At 45.1% G+C, this 22,239-nt stretch overlaps 1 protein-coding gene across 2 annotated transcripts; it reads right to left on the reverse strand.

Annotated features, from left to right (window-relative positions):
• Positions 1 to 206: 206 nt before the first annotated feature.
• Positions 207 to 22,081, reverse strand: MEIOSIN (meiosis initiator). Of its 2 annotated transcripts, XM_073561188.1 has the most exons (12): positions 21,948 to 22,081; positions 15,410 to 15,485; positions 13,998 to 14,103; positions 13,509 to 13,604; positions 13,251 to 13,293; positions 13,087 to 13,178; positions 12,363 to 12,446; positions 12,221 to 12,270; positions 11,888 to 12,088; positions 3,742 to 3,911; positions 3,584 to 3,673; positions 207 to 500 (listed from the first exon to the last, which is right to left on the reverse strand). In XM_073561188.1, exons 1-12 carry the CDS (start codon positions 21,989 to 21,991, stop codon positions 353 to 355), a joined length of 1,200 nt encoding a protein of 399 aa, XP_073417289.1. In that variant the 5' UTR covers positions 21,992 to 22,081; the 3' UTR covers positions 207 to 352. The 2 variants fall into 2 exon arrangements, with proteins under 2 accessions (XP_073417289.1, XP_073417290.1); XM_073561189.1 differs by lacking the exon at positions 3,584 to 3,673.
• Between the last annotated feature and the right edge of the window lie 158 nt (positions 22,082 to 22,239).

Below are 22,239 nucleotides of genomic sequence, written 5' to 3' on the forward strand. Positions count from 1 at the left end.
TCAACAGTGAATGTAGGAGTGGGCGTGGTCAGTAGTGAATGTAGAATTGGGTGTGGTCAGTAGTGAATGTAGGATTAGGCATGGTCAGCTGTTAAAGTAGGAGTGGTCAGCTGTGAATGTAGGAGTGGGTGTGGTTATATCTGAATATAAGCGTAGGCGGAGTTACGTCTGAGAACAGATGTGGTCAGCAGTGATATATTGCCTCAGTGGGTCCAGCCGCCTGACAGCGATTTTTATTATTACTCACAGACCATTATATATTATCCTCTATTATAGATACAGTGAACTGAACACAACTTTGACAACATTAACAGCTAATATGGGGTACAGTGGGCACAACTGGAGGCCCGGGTTATGGCTCCATTTCTTTCTTGGATTCAGCTTTCTCTGCCAGCAGAACAGACACAGGTTTGGGTGGAGAGACGTTCTCATATGGCAGCCGCGAGGAGCCGCTCCTCACCAGACGATCATGGAGCAGACTGAACTGCAGAGCCTTAATGCTGAAAAAAGGAGGGGGAAGGTTTAAGGAAGAGTTATGATTATTGATGAGAAGGAATCATGATTATTGATAAGTATCCTGGATTAGTAAAGAGAAGTCATGATTATTGATGAGGAGCCAGGATTAGTAAGGAGAAGGAGTCATGATTATTGATGAGGAGGAGCCAGGAATAGTAAGGAGGAGGAGTCATGATTATTGAGGAGGAGTCAGGATTAGTAAGGAGGAGGAGTCATGATTATTGATGAGGGGGAGCCAGGATTAGTAAGGAGGAGGAGTCATGATTATTGATTAGGAGCCAGGATTAGTAAGGAGGAGTAGTCATGATTATTGATGAGGAGTCATGATTATTGAGGAGGAGCCAGGATTAGTAAGTAGGAGTCATGATTATTGATAACTAGCCAGGAATAGTAGGAGTCATGATTATTGATTAGGAGGAGCCAGGATTAGTAAGGAGGAGGAGTCATGATTATTGATAACTAGCCAGGAATAGTGAGGAGGAGTCATGATTATTGATGAGGAGTCAGGACTAGGATTAGGAGGTGTCATGATTATTGATGAGGAGCCAGGATTAGTAAGGAGAAGGAGTCATGATTATTGATGAGGAGAAGCCAGGAATAGTAAGGAGGAGGAGTCATGATTATTGATGAGGAGTCAGGACTAGGATTAGGAGGTGTCATGATTATTGATGAGGAGGAGCCAGGATTAGTAAGGAGGAGGAGTCATGATTATTGCTAACTAACCAGGATTAGTAAGGAGGAGTCATGATTATTGATGAGGAGCCAGGAATAGTAGGGAGGAGGAGTCATGATTATTGATTACTAGCCAGGAATAGTAAGGAGGAGGAGTCATGATTATTGATGAGGAGTCAGGACTAGGATTAGGAGGTGTCATGATTATTGATGAGGAGCCAGGATTAGTAAGGAGAAGGAGTCATGATTATTGATGAGGAGGAGTCATGATTATTGACGAGGAGTCAGGACTAGGATTAGGTGTCATGATTATTGATGAGGAGGAGCCAGGATTAGTAAGGAGGAGGAGTCATGATTATTGATAAATAGCCAGGATTAGTAAGGAGAAGGAGTCATGATTATTGATGAGGAGGAGCCAGGAATAGTAAGGAGGAGGAGGAGAAGTCATGATTATTGATTAGGAGGAGCCATGATTATTGATAACTAGCCAGGAATAGAAAGGACGAAGAGTCATGATTATTGATGAGGAGTCAGGACTAGGATTAGAAGGTGTCATGATTATTGATAACGAGCCAGGATTAGTAAGGAGGAGTCATGATTATTGATGAGGAGATGCCATGATTATTGATGAGGAGCCATAATAGTAAGGAGTCAACATGATTATTAATGAGAGGCCAGGATTAATATGAGAAGTCATGATTATTAACAAAGATGAGTCATGATTAAAATGGTACCTGAACGTGATTTAAATGAATGGGGAGTTTGAACATCCATGGCTTGCCATGCTGTCATCTGCGTGACAGCGCGGCAAACACGGGTTCTGATCGACAGTAAGCTCATTACTGACGGTCAGAAAGCTACGATTCCCATGACAGAACATAACAGATGACAGCGTGAGCCAGCAGCTGTGACCAGCAATAAAAAGGTTACCACCGGTCACAGGCCACAACGAGAGCAGGCATCGCTGATGGGAGTATTCATCAGCCACCGCCTGCGCTATAAATAAATGAAATTATAAAAAAAATATGGGGTCTCTTCTATTTTTGATAACCAGCACAGGCAAAATCGACAGCTCTGGGCTGCAATCCTCAGCTGTAAACTTTATCATGGCTGGTTATCAAGAATAGAGGGATCCCACACCGATTTTTTTTTAAACATTTAAATTAAATTTGAATTAACAAAAATCCAGATTATTTGTATTAGTAATGGGACTTCTATGCACATCAGCTCACACTGAGACAGAAGCGTAATCCTCACTTACGGCGCCGGGTTGAACTTTCTCATGGGAGCTCAGCGCTACAAACTACAGGAGCGTGATTACGCTCCTTTGTCAGCCTGTTGACATGGATCGCGGTTGCATCACTGATGTGACTGATATCCAAATAATCCAGATCTTCGTGGGACAGATATGAATTATCTTCACTTTGGACAGGTGATAGATATGGTTATTTTCTGTGTTTTGCAGGTGACATGGGCTTCCGTGGATTAGGCATAAAGGTGAGTATAACTTTGCTTTTTTATTTCAAATAAAGGACTTGTGTCATTATTTCAAATAAAGGATTTTATTCTGGCTGTGTTTTGTTTTACAATCTAACTATGGAGTTAGCAAAGGGAGTGTCTTATAGACACCTCTCCATTACTAACCTCTGGGCTTCATATCAGCGGCCATAAAACAGCTGACATCAACTCCACACATATTATCCCATTTACCAAAGCACCAGGGCAAGCGGAAGAGCCGGGCAAAGTGTTAGGATTGGCACATCCAATAGATGTGCCTTTTCTGGAGCGGCTGCCAGCTGCTATTTTTAGGATGGGGTGCCAATATCCATGGCCCCTTACCAGTCTCAGAATACCAGCCCCTAGTTGTCTGCTTTAGGTTGGCTGGTGAGGGAAACCCCACGCCGTTTTTTACAATTATTTATTTATTTAACTAATTTAAGAAAATGGCATGGGACCCCTTCATTTTTGATAACCAGCCATGATAAAGCTGAAAGTTGGAGCCCGCAGCTGTCAGTTTTGCCTGCGCTGGTTATCAAACAGTAACACGGACTTCCTGGAGAAGTCTGTGTTCGGTACGGACCCTGAACTTTACTGATCGGGTTTGCTCATCTCTAATCATGATTATTAATGAGTAGGGGGCCAAGATTAGCAAGGAGGGGGAGTAAAGATTATTAATGAGGATTGGCCAAGATTAGAAAGGAGGAGGAGTCATGATTATTAATGAGGAGGGGCCAGGATTAGTAAAGAGGAGGAGTCATGATTATTAATGAGGAAGGGCTAGAATTAGTAAGTAGGAGGCATGATTATTAATGAGGAGGGTCCAGGATTAATAGGTAAGAAACCTGATTATTAATAAGGAGGGTAAAGGATTAGTCTTAAAGACATGGTGTCTGACCAATATGGGTGCCTCTCACGGGCAGACATCAGTCTCCACAGCTCTGCTAGCTCTTTAGTTGCGGTTGTCGATGCTTTACCCGGATGAGCACTAAAAAGACAAGGAGAAGGTGAGCTCTCCCGCCACTGGCCATGCCGCACCCCAGACTTCTCCGGTACCTCAGGTATGGACGTCTGTTTAATCTACAGAACATGATGAATCCATTCACACACTTCTTTCTCATTTTCTGCAGACGGGAGAGCTTGCAAGGATTCTGTGCAATCGTTTTTCCAGTGTTATGACAGGAGCTCGCCGCTTTCACTATGTTGCAGGGTGTGGAGCAGTGCCCCTGAAAGGCAACACCAATAATACGATTAATGCTACTTAGGAACAAAAAATGTAATTTTATAGAGAGTGGGACCCAATTAACTAACCAAAAAGAGGAAAAAGACCCCTAAAATATATAACTTTTAATAATATAGGTAATTTAAAATTCTCAAAAAAAGAATACAAATTATAGAGGTGTGTCGGTAAAAATACAGCAAAAATCAAGGTAGGATAAAGGGGACTATAAATCCCTAATAATAATAATACATTTTATTTTTATAGCGCCGACATATTCCGCAGCACTTTACATTTCAGAGGGGATTTGTACAGACAATAGACATTACAGCATAACAATAATCACATACAGTAGATTATAACAAATACCAAGAGGAGTGAGGGCCCTGCTCGCAAGCTTACAGTCTATGAGGAAAGAGGTAGACACGAAAGGTGGGTGGTAACAGTTGCCCTGATTGTATGGACCAGCCATAATGTTAAGTGTGTAACAGTACAGACACAGAGGGCTAATGGATGCATAAAGCATGTGGGAACATGATGCTGGGAACCTGGTTATGGTAAAACTTTTGGCTCTGCCACACAGGGATAGGTTAGGTTAATGTGTTGAGGCGATAGGCCAGTCTGAATAAATGCGTTTTCAGGACAGGCTTAAAATTGTGGGGATTGGGGACTAATCGTATTGACCTGGGAAGTGCATTCCAAAGAATTGGCGCGGCACGTGTAAAGTCTTGGAGACGGGAGTGGGAGGTTCTGACTATTGAGGATACTAACCTCAGGTCATCAGCAGAACGGAGGGCGCGGGTAGGGTGGTATACTGAAACCATATTCCTACCTATCTGCGGAAGTTGGCACCCTAATATTTGCAATAAGGCTCTCCTGCTCAACGTCGGATCCCCTAGAGACCCTAATACACACCTAATCTATAATTAAAGTGCAGCACAGGTAGTGAAAAATAAATCTTGGAAGTTTACACTATGTACATAAATTTGCACACCAGAACCAAACACCCACACAAAATACTAAAAAACAACAACCTGTCAAATATGAGACAGACTGAAACCCTCAAACCATTGGCGTAAACAGATAATGGCTCTCAATTCAGGGGATATATGCATGAAAAACAATATAGATAAAAGTAAAAAAACTGTCAATAATATATTGTAAATACCATACTTATCTAAATAACCTTAAGCCGTGTAGTGTAAGAATCCATGTCCCGATATCCTCAGTGTTCATCCGGGGACACATGACGTACTAACAATGCAGTGGCCAAAGGACTGACGTGTGCAGCGTTTGGCAACGGGCACTGCCATCTTAATGAAGTATCTCAGGTCACATTCGGTCTACTGGGAGATGTGGAAGGCATGGCGTAGTCCACGGTCACTCCGGTTGTGCGCACAAAATAACGTCGGATATAATAAGTAATGTGTAACGCACCGTGAGTTCCACGGTCAAGCTGCCATGCTAATGTGCCCGAGATGGTGTGTTCAACAAAAATATGTAGATTAAAATACTATACCCAGAGAAACTAAATAATAATAGCCATTGACCATATATAACATGTCATATAGTATATTGGTCAATACTGCATGTCAAATAGTGCAACAATATACATAAAGTGTAATGACGCCATATATACAAGCCCTATATGTCATATGGTAATTAAGAAGACAGTTATCATTTCAAGGGTTATACACATGACAATTACTTCTATTAATCCCTTTTAAGGGATGTTTCCAACAGATGTAACAAGCATGATTGATAAAAAAAAAAATACACTCTTGTGCTTCATAGGGGAGAAAATAAACAATCTTAAATATGGATAGAGAACAGAACCTTCCTTATAGAAACAAGAGTATAACAAAGGTAGAGCCACTCCAAACGGGTAATGACTATATACAGTACATATCCAGTGACCACTAAGGTCAATATAGAAAGGTGGTCCTTTGTTGGCTAAAAATAAACATATTTAATCCCTTTACCCCGAAGGGTGGTTTCCACGTTCATGACCGGGCCAATTTTTACAATTCTGACCACTGTCCCTTTATGAGGTAATAACTCTGAAACGCTTCCATGGATCCCACTAATTCTGACATTGTTTTCTCTTGATGATTTTACCTGATGAAGGCTAATTTTATGTATAGCCGAAACGCGTTGTTTTTATGTCTAATAATAAACTGGATATTCCTTTAAATATTCAGAGTAATTAATGAATCAGCCGGAAGCGCTCCTTGACAAGCTGGAAATCCTTTTCTGACATTTTCTCATGACATATTGTACTTCATGTTAGTGGTAAAAATTCATTCAAATAACTTGCGTTTATTTGTGAAAAAAATGGAAATTTGGCGAAAATTTTGAAAATTTCGCAATTTTCCAACTTTGAATTTTTATGCCCTTAAATCACAGATATATAGCACACAAAAAACTTCATAAGTAACATTTCCCACATGTTTACTTTACATCAGCACAATTTTGGAACCAAAATTTTTTTTCTGTTAGGAAGTTATAAGGGTTAAAAGTTGACCAGCGATTTCTCATTTTTGCAACACCATTTTATTTTTACAGACCACATGACATTTGAAGCCACTTTGAGGGGTCTATATGATGGAAAATACCCAAAAGTGACACCATTCTAAAAACTGCACCCCTCAAGGTGCTCAAAACCATATTCAAGAAGTTTATTAACGCTTCAGCTGCTTCACAGGAATTTTTTTAATGTTCAAAAAAAATGAACATTTAACTTTTTTTCACAAAAAAATTACTTCAGGTCCAATTTTTTTTCATTTTACCAAGGCTAACAGGAGAAATTGGCCTGCAAAAGTTATTGTGCAGTTTGTCCTGAGTACGCCGATACCAGACGTGTGGGGGAACCACTGTTTTGGCGCATGGCAGAGCTCAGAAGGGAAGGAGCGCCGTTTGACTTTTTTCAATGCAAAATTGGCTGGAATTCAGATCGGACGCCATGTCACGTTTGGAGAGCCCCTGATGTACCTAAACAGTGGAAACCCCCAAGTGACCTCATTTTGGAAACTAGACCCTCTAAGGAACTTATCTAAATATGTGGTGAGAACTTTGAACCCACAAGGGCTTCACAGAAGTTTATAACGTACAGCCGTACAATTAAAAAATCGTATTTTTTCCACAAAAATGATGTTTTCACCCCCAATTTTTATTTTCCCAAGGGTAACAGGACTCTAAAAGTTATTGTGCAATTTGTCCCGAGTACGCTGATACCCCATATGTGGGTGTAAACGACTATTTGGGTGCATGGCAGAGCTCGAAAGGGAAGCAGCTCCATTTGACTTTTTTGGCTGGAATTGAGATCAGACACCATGTCGCGTTTGGAAAGCCCCTGATGTGCCAAAACAGTGGAAACCCCCCACAAATGACACCATTTTGAAAACTAGACCCCCCCAAGGAACTTATCTAGATGTGTGGTGAGCACTTTGAACCCCCAAGGTCTTCACAGAAGTTTATAACACCCAGGCGTGAAAATAAAAAAAACATTTTTTCCACAAACATGATCTTTTAGTTCCCAATTTTTTTTATTTTCCCAAGGGTAACAGGAGAAATTGGACCCCAAAAGTTGTTGTCCAATTTGTCTTGAGTACGCTGATACCCCATATGTGGGAGAAAACTACTGTATGGGCACACGTCGGGGCTCGGAAGGGAAGTAGTGACGTTTTGGAATGCAGACTTTGCTGGAATGGTCTGCGGGTGTCATGTTGCCTTTGGAGAGCCCCTGATGTACCTAAACAGTGGAAACCCCCCACAAGTGACCCCATTTTGGAAACTAGATCCCCTAAGGAACTTATCTAGATGTATGGTGAGCACTTTGAACCCCCCCAGTGCTTCACAGAAGTTTATAACGCCCGGGCGTGAAAATAAAAAAAATCTTTTTTCCACAAAAATGATATTTTTGCCCCCAATTTTTTATTTTCCTAAGGGAAACAGAAATTGGACCCCAAAAGTTGTTTTGCAATTTGTCCTGAGTAGACTGTTACCCCATACGTGGGGATAAAACACTGTTTGGGCGCATGGCAGAGCTTGGAATGAGCACCATTTGATTTTTTAACGCAGAATTGGCTGGAATTGAGATCAGACGCCATGTTGCATTTGGAGAGCATCTGATTTGCCCAAACAGTGGAAACCCCCCAATTCTAACTCCAACCCTAACCCCAACACACCCCTAACCCTAATCTCAGCCCTAACCCTAGCCCTAACTATAACCCTAGCCCTAATGGGAAAATGAAAATAAATACATCTTTTTAATTTTATTATTTTTCCTCCCTAACTAAGGGGGTAATAACGGGGGGGGGGGGGGGGTTTGATTTACTATTTTTAGCTGGTTTTTATGTTTGGCAGCTGTCACGCTAAAAGACGCTTTTTATTGTAAAAATAGTTTTTGCATCACCACATCTTGAGAGCTATAATTTTTCCATATTTTGACCTACCGAGTCATGTGAGGTCTTATTTTTTGCGGGACAAGTTGACGTTTTTATTGGTACCATTCTCGGGCACGTGACATTTTTTGATCGCTTTTTATTCTGATTTTTGGGACGCAGAATGAACAAAAAACAGCATTTCAAGAATTTCTTTTGGGGGGTGCGTTTACACCGTTCCGCGTGCGGTAAAATTGATAAGGCGGTTTTATTCTTCAGGTCGGTACGGTTACAACGATACCTCATGTTTTTTTTTTTTATGTTTTGTCGCTTTTATGCAATCAAAACAAATTTATATAAAAAATAATTATTTTTGCATCGCTTTATTCTGCGAGGTGTAACTTTTTTATTTTTCCGCTGATGACGCTGTGTCCCGGCTCGTTTTTTGCGGGACAAGATGACGTTTTCAGCGGTACCATGGTTATTTATATCTGTCTTTTTGATCGTGCGTTATTGCACTTTTTGTTCGGCGGTATGATAATAAAGCATTCATTTTTGTTTTGTTTTTTATTTTTTAAGGGGTTGGCTAAAGGGGATAACTAATGGGACAGTTTTATAGGGCGGGTCATTACCGACTTGGCGATACTAAATATGTGTACTTTTATTGTTTTTTGTTTTTTTCCAAAAATCAATCAATCAAATTTATTATCGCCAAGTACATATTACATATATACAAGGAATTCTTTGTGGCAAAGAGGCAACATAATATATAACAGATACAAGTAACATCTAACAAGACAGATACAGTATATAGTGATTGATTGAAAAATGAATTTATTAGGGAATATTTTTTTTATTTATTTAGCGATTTTTCTTTAAATTATTTTTACACTTTTTTTTAACTTTATTATACTGTCTCAGGGGGGACATCACTGTAATGTGACAGATCAGCGATCTGTCACAGGAGCTTCACAAGGGTTCCTCATGCCTGCGCTTTGCAGGCAGTGAGGAAGCCGGCTCCCTGCAGGCCCCCGAAGGTCCCTGCCACCATATTGGATTCGGGGACCTGCAGGGAGGGAGGCCCCCGCAGCAGCGCTGCACATTGCGCTGCTGTGGGGGTCTCAGGGAAGCACGGAGGGAGCCCCCTCCCTTCCGATTCTTCCCTAAACCCCCAGTACACTGCAATCGTGTTTGATCGCAGTGTGCCAGGGGTTAACGTGCCGGGAGGCGGTCCATGACTGCCCCTGACACATAGTGCCGGGTGTCAGCTGTGATAATCAGCTGACACCCGGCCGCGATCAGCGGCGCTCCCCACGGGGGGCGCCTCTGATCGCTATGACGTACTATCCCGTCCCCGGTCATAGGGGCCCGGGTACCGTGGGTGGGATAGTACGTCAAATGTCGGGAAGGGGTTAAAGATACGGATCAGATGAAACTACATTGTAACATAGTTTTGAAGGCTGAAGGAAGACCTTATGTCCATCTAGTTCAGCTGTTCTGCATTGTTGATCCTGGGGAAGGCAAAAAACCCACAGAGTAGAAGCCAATTTTCTCCATAGGGAAAAAAATTCCTTCCTCTAAGCTGGGTCAACCATCTACCTATAATATTCTGTTATTCGTAACCTTCTATACTGTTACTCACAAGAAAAGCATCCATTCCTTTCTTAAATTCATTCAGTGAGTTGGCCATCACCACTTCCTCAGGAAGAGAATTCCAGAGCCTCACTGCTCTTACCGTGAAGAACCCTCTTCTATGCTGGTGCAGAAATTGTCTTTCCTCCAAACGAAGAGAATGCCCCCTTGTTCTTGTCACAGTCCTTGGTACAGGCAGTTCATTGGAGAGATCTCTGTATTGCCCTCTGATATACTTGTACATATATATTAGGTCTCCCCTAAGTCTTCTCTTTTGTAGAGTAAATAGACCTAATTTTGATAACCTTTCTGGGTATTGTAGTGAACCAACTCCATTTATCATTTTAGTAGCCCGCCTTTGAACCCTTTCAAGTTCAGTAATGTCTTTCTTGAGCACCGGCGTCCAAAATTGCACACAATACTCCAAGTGTGGTCTGACGAGTGATTTGTACAGAGCGAGAATTATGTTTTCATCTCGTGTCCCCAGACCTCTTCTAATGCATCCCATGACCCTATTTGCTTTGGTGGCAGCTGCCTGACACTGGGCACTCCAATTTAGCTTCTTATTGACTAAGAAGCCTAAGTCTTTTTCCATGTCTGATTTCCCCAGTAGTTTTACATTTAGTAAGTAATTGTAGCATCTGTTTCTCCTTCCCATGTGCATAACCTTACACTTATCTGTGTTAAACCTCATTTGCCATTTTTCAGCCCAATTCTCCAATTTACTCAAATCTGTCTGTAGTTGCAAACTGTCCTCCTTTGTGTTAACTACCTTACATAGTTTTGTATCATCTGCAAATACTGATATTTTACTGTGTAAGCCATCCACTAGATCACTAATAAATATATTAAATAGTAGGGGGCCCAATACAGAACCCTGTGGTACCCCACTAGTAACCCTGGCCCAATCTGAGTATGCACCATTAATAACCACTCTTGTTTTCTATCACTAAGCCAGCTACCTACCCATCTACACACATTTTCCCCTAGCCCAAGCTTTCTCAGCTTACTTACCAATCTTTTATGTGGGACAGTGTCAAATGCTTTAGAGAAGTCGAGATAAATGACATCCAATGATTCTCCTTGGTCCATTTGAGAGCTTACATCCTCATAGAAGCTGATCAGGTTAGTTTGACAGGAGCGATCCTTCATAAATCCATGTTGATATGGAGTTAAACATTTATTAACATTGAGATATTTCATAATGGTATCCCTTAGAAACCCTTCAAAAATTTTACCCACAACAGATGTTAAGCTTACCGGCCTAGAAACTAGAAGAGTTAAACTGTTCATTGAACCCCTGGATTAAAATATTGCAACCAATATATCCACCTCGTTACACGTCATAATAAATAATAATAATAATACAATTTTCCGGTCCCAATCCCCTTGTGTAATGGAGGGAGGGACAAGCTCAATTACACAGAACGAGATGGCCCCAATGTCACCCCCATGTTTAGAAATAACATGGCATGCCAAGGGGGTGTCTCTGCCGTGCCTAATATCGCCCAGATCTTCACTAATGCGCACATGTAATTCATACGGTACATGCAGGTGCACAGATGTATTACCCCAGTGGTCTTAACAGATGGAAAAACACCTCATATTGTAGATCCTATTGGTCACAGCACTGGTGAATGTTCCTAAAGTGAAGACAAATCTGTGAAAGCTGCAGTGGCTACATCTAAAGGTGGGAGTTATTGTCTGGCCAGGTCCCCTCCCTTTTTGGGGGGGTGAGATGACTATGTAGGGTGCCAACCTCGACAGATATGGTTAAGTGATTACTAGGGATTTATCCTACCTTGATTTCTGCTGTATTTGTACAGACAAACCCCTATCATTTTTATACTTAGGTATTTTTCAGAGTTTTAACTGATATTATTAAAAGTTATATTTTAGGGGTCTTTTTTCTTTTCGGTTGTAAGATTAATGCTACCAGCTCTCACCCCCACCAGTGCTCGCACCTCACCTGCAACCTCCTGGCTCTACTTTTGGGGCCGCGCACTTGAATGCATCTCCTTAATGCTGATCCTGCGGGGCCCTGAGCGGTAGATTCTGGGCATATGGCCACTGTGTTGCTTTCCTTTGTTGGCAGCAGCGGGCAGGTGTGGCTCTTATCACAGGACATATAGCTGTGATCCAGGGAGAAGGCTGAGGCCTCTGCAGGGTCCTAAACACAAAACCATGAAAAATATAATTGCTGCGACAGTCTCCAGAAGTCAGGAGGGGTGGGTTCTCTGAGATCACATCTGAGGGAGCCCTCAGGGTTTACTTCCTAAGTACAAAGTCACCAGATCGTTACCTGAACAACCTCAGAGGGCCAAGACATGATGTCTACCTCCTCAAACAAAACTGAAAAGAAAAATCCCAACATGAGCATTAATCTCTTCCTACAGTCCCCACCAGTTATATGGCAGCCAGTGCCCCAATATAACTGCACCTACCCTGTGGGAGATAATCAGCAGGAGAGGACAGGAGCCAAGGGCTGAGCTCCAGAGCAGCAGCTGATGACTGTGGGACGCAGGGACCTGCAAAATGGGGGGAAAAATGTCAGTGCAGACGTCCGGTCACAGCGCTCCATCCATAGTGATGGATGGCCCTTTTAAGGGCCACCACCCTTCCAATATCTGTACCTTTTCCATTCCACATGCAGCTATTATCACAGATTTCACCCTATGTATTGCAGGTGTTAAATTAATGGTTAAAAGTTGCAAATAGAAAAGACGTGCTGCAGATTTTAAAATCGTCACCATGTGTCAATTTTCACAGATTTTTTTGCAGCATATGAATCAGATATTAAAAGGGCCACCCATCACTTTTTTTTATTTAAAACAATTGTCCCAATGGTGATCTTAATATAAAAGGAAGATGTGGTCACCTACTGGACCCCTGATGTTCCTCTTGTACTGCTGCTTGCCACCCCAGAAGTTTCCTGACTTCCTCCTCTGACAGAAGATGTCAGGGGACCGGTATAGCCAATCAGCAGCCACTGACTGGCTGCAATGGTCACATGCTATCCAAGCTGACAGAGCTAGGAGATCAGCAGGGAAGACAAGCAGCAGCGGTGAGATTTTCTTGCTAGTTTTCCACACACAATCGGCACCTCTGAAGGCTTCACAAACTGGCATCTGTTATGGATTTCTATCAATGACGACCAGAATCACTCACTGCGAGGAGAGCCCGGGGACACAGACACGAGCCACGGACCCCCATCACCGTTATCCGAGGATGAGGAGGAGATGTAAGGGACCAACATCTGCCTGGAATGAAACACACCAGTCACAAGCGGCTGGTTTGTGCCACGCGCACAGGGAAATTTATCACGTTCTTACCGAGAGATTTGCTTGGAATTTAGTTTTGATTTTACATCAGAACCTTAAAGAAAAAATGCTGGTGTTACTATTCCCTACAGAGACCGTGCCAATCTTCTGATCACTCCGAACCCCTAGCTTCCATCCATCACAATGCATGAGCGGATATGATGATGAGGACTGATGGGAGAGGAGTCAGTCTAGTGAATAAACAACCGTACCCCTATAAGTGCTACAGTTGGAGATTAATAGAAAGAACAGCGCAGACTCTTATCTTACCCCTTGACCTCCATCTTCTTCTGACTCTCCGGCGAGCTTTTCTGTGCTTAATGGTGACAGATTCAGAACGTCTCGGGGTCCAAAGTGGTAGTAAACCTGCAAGAAAAGAGGGATCTGAACACTTAAGTACCTCCCTGCCGAGAGAGAGAATTTTTTCCGTCTGCCAGACAGGATTTCAGGGTTAAATTCCCGGCTGACTTCCTTTCTATGCGCATGCGTACAAAATGTGGATCCTGCAGCAAAAAAAACGTTGCAGGGTCCGTCCAGGCATGTCGGCTGACGCAAAAAATTTGGCGGATCCGCAAAAAAACGGATCCAATGGATGGCCATCCGTCAAGATCCGCCGGTAATGCAACTCAATGGGGAAAAAAATGGATCCGCCAAAAAAAATGGCGGATCCGTTTTTTTCAAAAACCGGCGGATTTTGACTGATGGTCAAAAACGGAAGTGTGAAACAGGCCATAGACACATGCCCCTGTCTCTACTTACCCTCGCAGCTGCTATGGGGGTCAAGTTTGCTCTGAGTCTCTTGAACTCTGCGTTGCAGTAACTGGATGTAGGAGATGACGTGGAGCATCATCCTCTGAGAGTTACACTACAAGACATGTACATCATATATACACCATAAGACTATATTCACAGATCGTCCAGACTATACACATCCCCAGGAACATATAAATATACATAGAACATGAAGACTATATATACAGTGGGTACGGAAAGTATTCAGACCCCTTTAAATTTTTCACTCTTTGTTTCATTGCAGCCATTTGGTAAATTCAAAAAAGTTCATTTTTTCTCTCCTTAATGTACAGTCTGCACCCCATCTTGACTGAAAAAAAACAAATGTAGAAATTTTTGAAAATTTATTAAAAAAGAAAAACTGAAATCAACTTTTTTGAATTTACCAAATGGCTGCAATGACACAGAGTGAAAAATGTAAAGGGGTCTGAATACTTTCCATACCCACTGTATATCATGCACTCTGTACATCACCATACATAATATATGCTGCCCTGTGCAAAGGTTTTAGGCAGCGGTAGAACAAATGCTGCAAAGTAAAAAGCTTCCAAAATAGAAGAATAGTTTATTTCTATCAAATGATAAAATGCAAAATGAACGAAATGTAAATTCCATCAGTATCTGGTGACCACCTGTAGCCTCAATCATCAGTATCTGGTGAGCACCTGTAGCCTCCATCATCAGTATCTGGTGACCCTGTGTCACCTCCATCATCAGTATCTGGTGACCGCCCGTAGCCTCCATCATCAGTATCTGGTGACCACCCGTAGCCTCCATCATCAGTATCTGGTGACCGCCGGTCGCCTCCATCATTAGTGTCTGATTAGATACTGATGATGGAGGCGACCGGCGGTCACCAGATACTGATGATGGAGGCTACGGGTGGTCACCAGATACTGATGGGATTTACATTTCTCTTTTCTTCATTAATTTTGCATTTTGTTAATTGATAAATGATCATTTCTATGTATGAAGCTTCTTACTCTGAAGCATTTTTTCTGCACCTAACACTTTTGCACAGCGCTGTATATCACCTAGACCATATACATTATCTGGGCATCTCCACAAGCTTCTAACACCTATGTCTGCACTTTACAGTTTTGATTAAATGTTCTGGTTCCTTCTTCAGGCTCTTTCTGGATATGGAGGATGTCAACAACAAAAATCAGGAGCCGAGAATGTCTCCTAAACCAGAATGTGGAAACTCAGCATCCCTCATTGTGTGACCCTTTATAATACACACAGCCCCACACATCTCCTGTCCCAAAATATACACCATTACACCTACAGAAAACCTTACAGCTCCAGAATTGACTGGAGACGAAACTTGGGATCATTATGTTGTGGCATAAACTCCGCACTGTGTCCAATAAACAGACCTGGAATCCATGCTGTTTCCACTGCCTACCGGGAAGGGTCATCACCAGCTCCTCCATGTCCACTAATCGTCTGGCCCTTAAAGGGAAACATACTAATTACTCCTTTGTACGAGATGATGGGTAGAGAAATGGTCGGATGCCTGGTGTGGCATTGTTGAGCTGTGGTTCTCAGCCTGGGTCTAAGGGGGAACGTGGCGTCCAGGCTACGAGTTTATGACAAAAGTGGACACAACTACTGTAGATTAGAGAGTGAAACCACAAATGTGAGTGGAAAATGACTGAGGAAAGAATGAGCAGAGCTTCTGCCGTGTCCAAACGTAGCTGTCCATACGGGGCTGCACCTGTGTATGTGGTTGCACATCAATATGTAACCCAGAGCTGGGGCTTATTCACATGTCACACAATCTCATGAGGAATCGGGGGTTTCCACTGTAGACTCCCGGTATAATAGAGCAGACTCCCAGTATAACAAAGCATATATACATTCCTGGTATAAGGGTGTAGATGCCCATTATCATAAAGTGTAGATCCCCAGAATAAGAGTGTAAACCCCTGGGATCACAAAGCGAAGACCCCCATATAAGAGTGTAGACCCCTGATATAACAGAGTGTAGACCCCCTGGTATAAGGGTGTAGACCCCAAGTATTACAAAGCGCAGACCCCTGATATAATAGAGTGTGGACCCCCAATATAGGAGTGTAGACCTCCGGTATTGGAGTGTATACATCCCGGTATAAAAGTGTAGACCCCCCAGTGCAGGAGTGTAGACCGCCGATATAGCAGAGTGAAGACCTCAGTATAGGAGTGTAGACTCCCGTTACTACATAGTATCGACTCCCAGTATAGGAGTGTAGACCCCCAATGTAGGAGTGAAGACCCCTGATATAATGTAGTGAAGACTCCAGTATATGAGCATTGGCCCACTGTATTGGAATGTAGACCCCCCCAGTACAACCTCCATGTATAGGAGTGTAGACCCCCATTATAGAAGTGTAGACCCCAGTATAAGAAGTGTAGACCCCAGTATAAGAAGTGTAGACCCCAGTATAAGAAGTGTAGACCCCAGTATAAGAAGTGTAGACCCCAGTATAAGAAGTGTAGACCCCCATTATAGAAGTGTAGACCCAGTTACAGGAGTGTAGACTCCAGTATGGGAGTGTAGACCCCAGTACAGGAGTGTAGACCCCAGTACAGGAGTGTAGACCCCTGATATCAGTGTAGACACTGGTATAGTAGTACAGACCCTGGTATAACAGTGTAGACCCCCTCGTGTATAACATAGTGTAGACCCCAGGGTATAACAATGTAGAGACCTAGGTAAAACATAGTGTAGACGCCCGGGTATAACAGAATGCAGACCCCGGTAAAACAGAGTGAAGACCCACCGGGGTATAACAAGAGTGTAGACCCCCGGGTATAACATAGTGTATACTCCTGAGTATAACTGAGTGCTGACCCCGGTATAACATAGTGTAGCCCCCCCGGGTGTAAGATAGTGTAGACCCCTGGGTATAACAGAATGCAGACCCCGGTATAAGAATGAAGACCCCCGGGTATAACATAGTGTAGACCCGCGGTATAACAGTGTAGACACCCGGGTATAACATAGTGTAGACCCCCGGCAATAATATAGTGTAGACCCCCGGTATAACAGTGTAGACCCGCGGTAAAACATAGTGTAGACCCCCGGGTTTGACAGTGTAGACCCCCGGTATAACATAGTGTAGACCCCCGGGTTTAAGATAGTATAGACCCCAGGTATAACATAGTGTAGACGCCCGGGTATAACATAGTGTAGACAAACGGTATAACATAGTGTAGACCCCCGGGTTAAACACAGCGTAGACCCCCGGGTTAAACACAGCGTAGACCCCCCGGGTATAACACAGCGAAGACCCCCCGGGTATAACACAGCGTAGACCCCCCGGGTATAACACAGCGTAGACCCCCCCGGGTATAACACAGCGTAGACCCCCCCGGGTATAACACAGCGTAGACCCCCCCGGGTATAACACAGCGTAGACCCCCCCGGGTATAACACAGCGTAGACCCCCCCGGGTATAACACAGCGTAGACCCCCCCGGGTATAACACAGCGTAGACCCCCCCGGGTATAACACAGCGTAGACCCCCCCGGGTATAACACAGCGTAGACCCCCCCGGGTATAACACAGCGTAGACCCCCCCGGGTATAACACAGCGTAGACCCCCCCGGGTATAACACAGCGTAGACCCCCCCGGGTATAACACAGCGTAGACCCCCCCGGGTATAACACAGCGTAGACCCCCCCGGGTATAACACAGCGTAGACCCCCCCGGGTATAACACAGCGTAGACCCCCCCGGGTATAACACAGCGTAGACCCCCCCGGGTATAACACAGCGTAGACCCCCCCGGGTATAACACAGCGTAGACCCCCCCGGGTATAACACAGCGTAGACCCCCCCGGGTATAACACAGCGTAGACCCCCCCGGGTATAACACAGCGTAGACCCCCCCGGGTATAACACAGCGTAGACCCCCCCGGGTATAACACAGCGTAGACCCCCCCGGGTATAACACAGCGTAGACCCCCCCGGGTATAACACAGCGTAGACCCCCCGGGTATAACACAGCGTAGACCCCCCGGGTATAACACAGCGTAGACCCCCCGGGTATAACACAGCGTAGACCCCCAGGTATAACATAGTGTAGACCCCCAGGTATAACATAGTGTAGACGCCCGGATATAACAGTGTAGACCCCCCGGTATAACATAGTATAGACCCCCGGATATAACAGTGTAGACCCGAGGATATAACATAGTATAGAGTAGACCCACCGTATAACATTGTGTAGACGCCCGGGTATAACATAGTGTAGACCCCCAGTATAACAAAGTGTAGACCCCCGGGTATAACATAGTGTAGACCCCCGGTATAACAGTGTAGACACACTAGTGTAGACCCCCTGGTATAACATAGTGTAGAGTCTGGGTATAACATAGTGTAGACCCACTAATGTAGAGCCCCGGGTATAACATGGTGTAGACACCTGGGTATAACAGTGTAGACCCCTGGGTATAACATAGTGTAGACCGTCGGTATAACAGAGTGCAGACCCCGGTATAACGTAGTGTAGACCCCCGGGTATAACATAGTTTAGACCCCCAGGTATAACATAGTGCAGACCCCCGGTATAACATAGTGTAGACCCCCGGGTATAAGTGTAGACCCCCCGGTATAACAGTGTAGACCGCCGGGTATAACATAGTGTAGAGCCCCGGTATAACATAGTGTAGACCCACTAGTGTAGACCCCCGGGTATAACATAGTGTAGACCCACTAGTGTAGACCCCCGGGAATAACATAGTGTAGACCCCCGGGTATAACATAGTGTAGACCCCCGGTATAAGAGAGTGCAGACCCCCGGTATAAGAGAGTGCAGACCCCGGTATAACATAGCGTAGACCACCGGGTATAACATAGCGTAGACCCCCCGGGTATAACACAGTGTAGACCCCCCGGGTATAACACAGTGTAGACCCCCCGGGTATAACACAGTGTAGACCCCCCGGGTATAACACAGTGTAGACCCCCCGGGTATAACACAGTGTAGAATCGCGGTATAACATAGTGTAGACCCCCGGGTATAACACAGTGTAGACCCCCCCGGGTATAACACAGTGTAGACCCCCCCGGGTATAACACAGTGTAGACCCCCCCGGGTATAACACAGTGTAGACCCCCCCGGGTATAACACAGTGTAGACCCCCCCGGGTATAACACAGTGTAGACCCCCCCGGGTATAACACAGTGTAGACCCCCCCGGGTATAACACAGTGTAGACCCCCCCGGGTATAACACAGTGTAGACCCCCCCGGGTATAACACAGTGTAGACCCCCCCGGGTATAACACAGTGTAGACCCCCCCGGGTATAACACAGTGTAGACCCCCCGGGTATAACACAGTGTAGACCCCCCCGGGTATAACATAGTGTAGACCCCCCCGGGTATAACACAGTGTAGACCCCCCCGGGTATAACACAGTGTAGACCCCCCCGGGTATAACATAGTGTAGACCCACTAATGTAGAGCCCCGGGTATAACATGGTGTAGACCCCTGGGTATAACAGTGTAGACCCCCGGGTATAACATAGTTTAGACCCCCAGGTATAACATAGTGGAGACCGTCGGTATAACAGAGTGCAGACCCCGGTATAACATAGTGTAGACCCCCGGGTATAACATAGTTTAGACCCCCAGGTATAACATAGTGCAGACCCCCAGGTATAACATAGTGTAGACCCCCCGGTATAACATAGTGTAGACCCCCCGGTATAACATAGTGTAGACCCCCCGGTATAACATAGTGTAGACCCCCCGGTATAACAGTGTAGACCCCCCGGTATAACAGTGTAGACCCCCCGGTATAACAGTGTAGACCCCCCGGTATAACATAGTGTAGAGCCCCGGTATAACAGTGTAGAGCCCCGGTATAACATAGTGTAGACCCACTAGTGTAGAGCCCCGGGTATAACATAGTGTAGACCCACTAGTGTAGACCCCCGGGTATAACATAGTGTAGACCGTCGGTATAAGAGAGTGCAGACCCCGGTATAACATATTATAGACACCCGGGTATAACATAGTTTAGACCCCCGGGTATAACATAGTTTAGACCCACTAGTGTAGACCCCCGGGTATAACATAGTATAGACCCCCGGGTATAACATAGTGTAGACCCCCGGGTATAACATAGTGTAGACCCCCGGGTATAACATAGTGTAGACCCCCGGGTATAACAGAGTGTAGACGCCCTGGTATAACAGAGTGTAGACGCCCTGGTATAACAGAGTGTAGACGCCCTGGTATAACAGAGTGTAGACGCCCTGGTATAACAGAGTGTAGACGCCCTGGTATAACAGAGTGTAGACGCCCTGGTATAACAGAGTGTAGACGCCCTGGTATAACAGAGTGTAGACGCCCTGGTATAACAGAGTGTAGACCCCAGGGTAAAACAGAATGCAGACCCCCCCCGGGTATAACATAGCGTAGACCCCCGGTTATAACATAGCGTAGACCCCCGGGTATAACAGCGTAGACCCCCGGGTATAACACAGCGTAGACCCCCGGGTATAACACAGCGTAGACCCCCGGGTATAACACAGCGTAGACCCCCGGGTATAACACAGCGTAGACCCCCGGGTATAACACAGCGTAGACCCCCGGGTATAACACAGCGTAGAGCCCCGGTATAACATAGTATAGACCCCTGGGTATAACAGAGTGCACACCCCCGGTATAACAGAGTGTAGACCCCCGGGTATAACATAGTGTAGACCCCTGGGTATAACAGTGTAGAGCCCCGGTATAACATAGTGTAGACCCCCGGTATAACAGAGTGCACACCCCCGGTATAACATAGTGTAGACCTGCGGTATAACAGAGTGTAGACCCCCGGGTATAACATAGTGTAGACCCCTGGGTATAACAGTGTAGAGCCCCGGTATAACATAGTGTAGACCCCCGGTATAACAGAGTGCACACCCCCGGTATAACATAGTGTAGACCTGCGGTATAACATAGTGTAGACCCCCGGGTATAACAGAGTGTAGACCCCCGGTATAACAGAGTGTAGACCCCCGGGTATAACATAGTGTAGACCCCCGGGTATAACATAGTGTAGACCCCCGGTATAACATAGTGTAGACCCCCGGTATAACATAGTGTAGACCCCCGGGTATAACAGAGTGTAGACTCCCGGGTATAAGAGTGTAGACCCCCGGGTATAACATAGTGTAGACCCCCGGTATAACATAGTGTAGACCCCCGGGTATAACATAGTGTAGACCCCCGGTATAACATAGTGTAGACCCCCGGTATAACATAGTGTAGACCCCCGGGTATAACATAGTGTAGACCCGCGGGTATAACATAGTGTAGACCCCCCGGTATAACATAGTGTAGACCCCCGGTATAACATAGTGTAGACCCCCGGGTATAACATAGTGTAGACCCCCGGGTATAACATAGTGTAGACCCGCGGGTATAACATAGTGTAGACCCCCGGGTATAACATAGTGTAGACCCCCGGTATAACATAGTGTAGACCCGCGGGTATAACATAGTGTAGACCCCCGGGTATAACATAGTGTAGACCCCCGGGTATAACATAGTGTAGACCCCCGGTATAACATAGTGTAGACCCCCGGGTATAACATAGTGTAGACCCCCGGGTATAACATAGTGTAGACCCCCGGGTATAACAGTGTAGACCCCCGGTATAACATAGTGTAGACCCCCGGGTATAACATAGTGTAGACCCCCGGTATAACATAGTGTAGACCCCCGGGTATAACATAGTGTAGACCCCCGGGTATAACAGTGACATAGTGTAGAGATCCCCTTCAGGTACATGAGATGAGCTCTGGTATGAGGTGACCGGTGTTCTCTATGTCGGGCTGAGCCATAACCCGCTGCTCCCTCAGCGCCATTATATAATACCGTCTGTCGCTGATGACAGGACGGCGGCCGGAATTGCAGCCCCCGGCACCCACCTCCCCCGCGGAGCTCCGTCCCTCACGGCCGCCGACTCCGCCATCTTCCGGGAGGACCGAGGCGAGAATGAAAGCAGCGTGCCGGGGGCGTGGCTTCAATCACAGCTCCGCCCACGCACCTAACAGCAGCCTCCTCATCAATAATCAGGCGGGAAAGCAGATATTCTGTCACCTCACTGTGACGTCAGCTGGCCTCCTGGAGGGACAGACGGTTGTCTTGACAACGCCCTGACCTATGTGCCTAGGTCCTGGGAGTTGTAGTTCTACATGATAAGAGTGAGATCCAGTGTCT

Source organism: Dendrobates tinctorius, unplaced genomic scaffold, assembly GCF_039654945.1.
Source record: "Dendrobates tinctorius isolate UK_male_01 unplaced genomic scaffold, ASM3965494v1 ptg000315l, whole genome shotgun sequence".
Lineage (NCBI taxonomy): Eukaryota > Metazoa > Chordata > Amphibia > Anura > Dendrobatidae > Dendrobates > Dendrobates tinctorius.

What these genes read in the sequence shown, in the direction of transcription:
- MEIOSIN (XM_073561188.1), bottom strand. Translation starts at nt 21,991, where the DNA reads ATGGCGGAGTCGGCGGCCGTGAGGGACGGAGCTCCGCGGGGGAG. An exon ending in GTAGAGCCAGGAGGTTGCAG is followed by an intron (nt 3,912 to 11,887) that starts GTGAGGTGCGAG and finishes GTTGCCTTTCAG; the next exon opens with GGGCACTGCTCCACACCCTG. An exon ending in AACAGACGTCCATACCTGAG is followed by an intron (nt 3,674 to 3,741) that starts GTACCGGAGAAG and finishes TTGTCTTTTTAG; the next exon opens with TGCTCATCCGGGTAAAGCAT.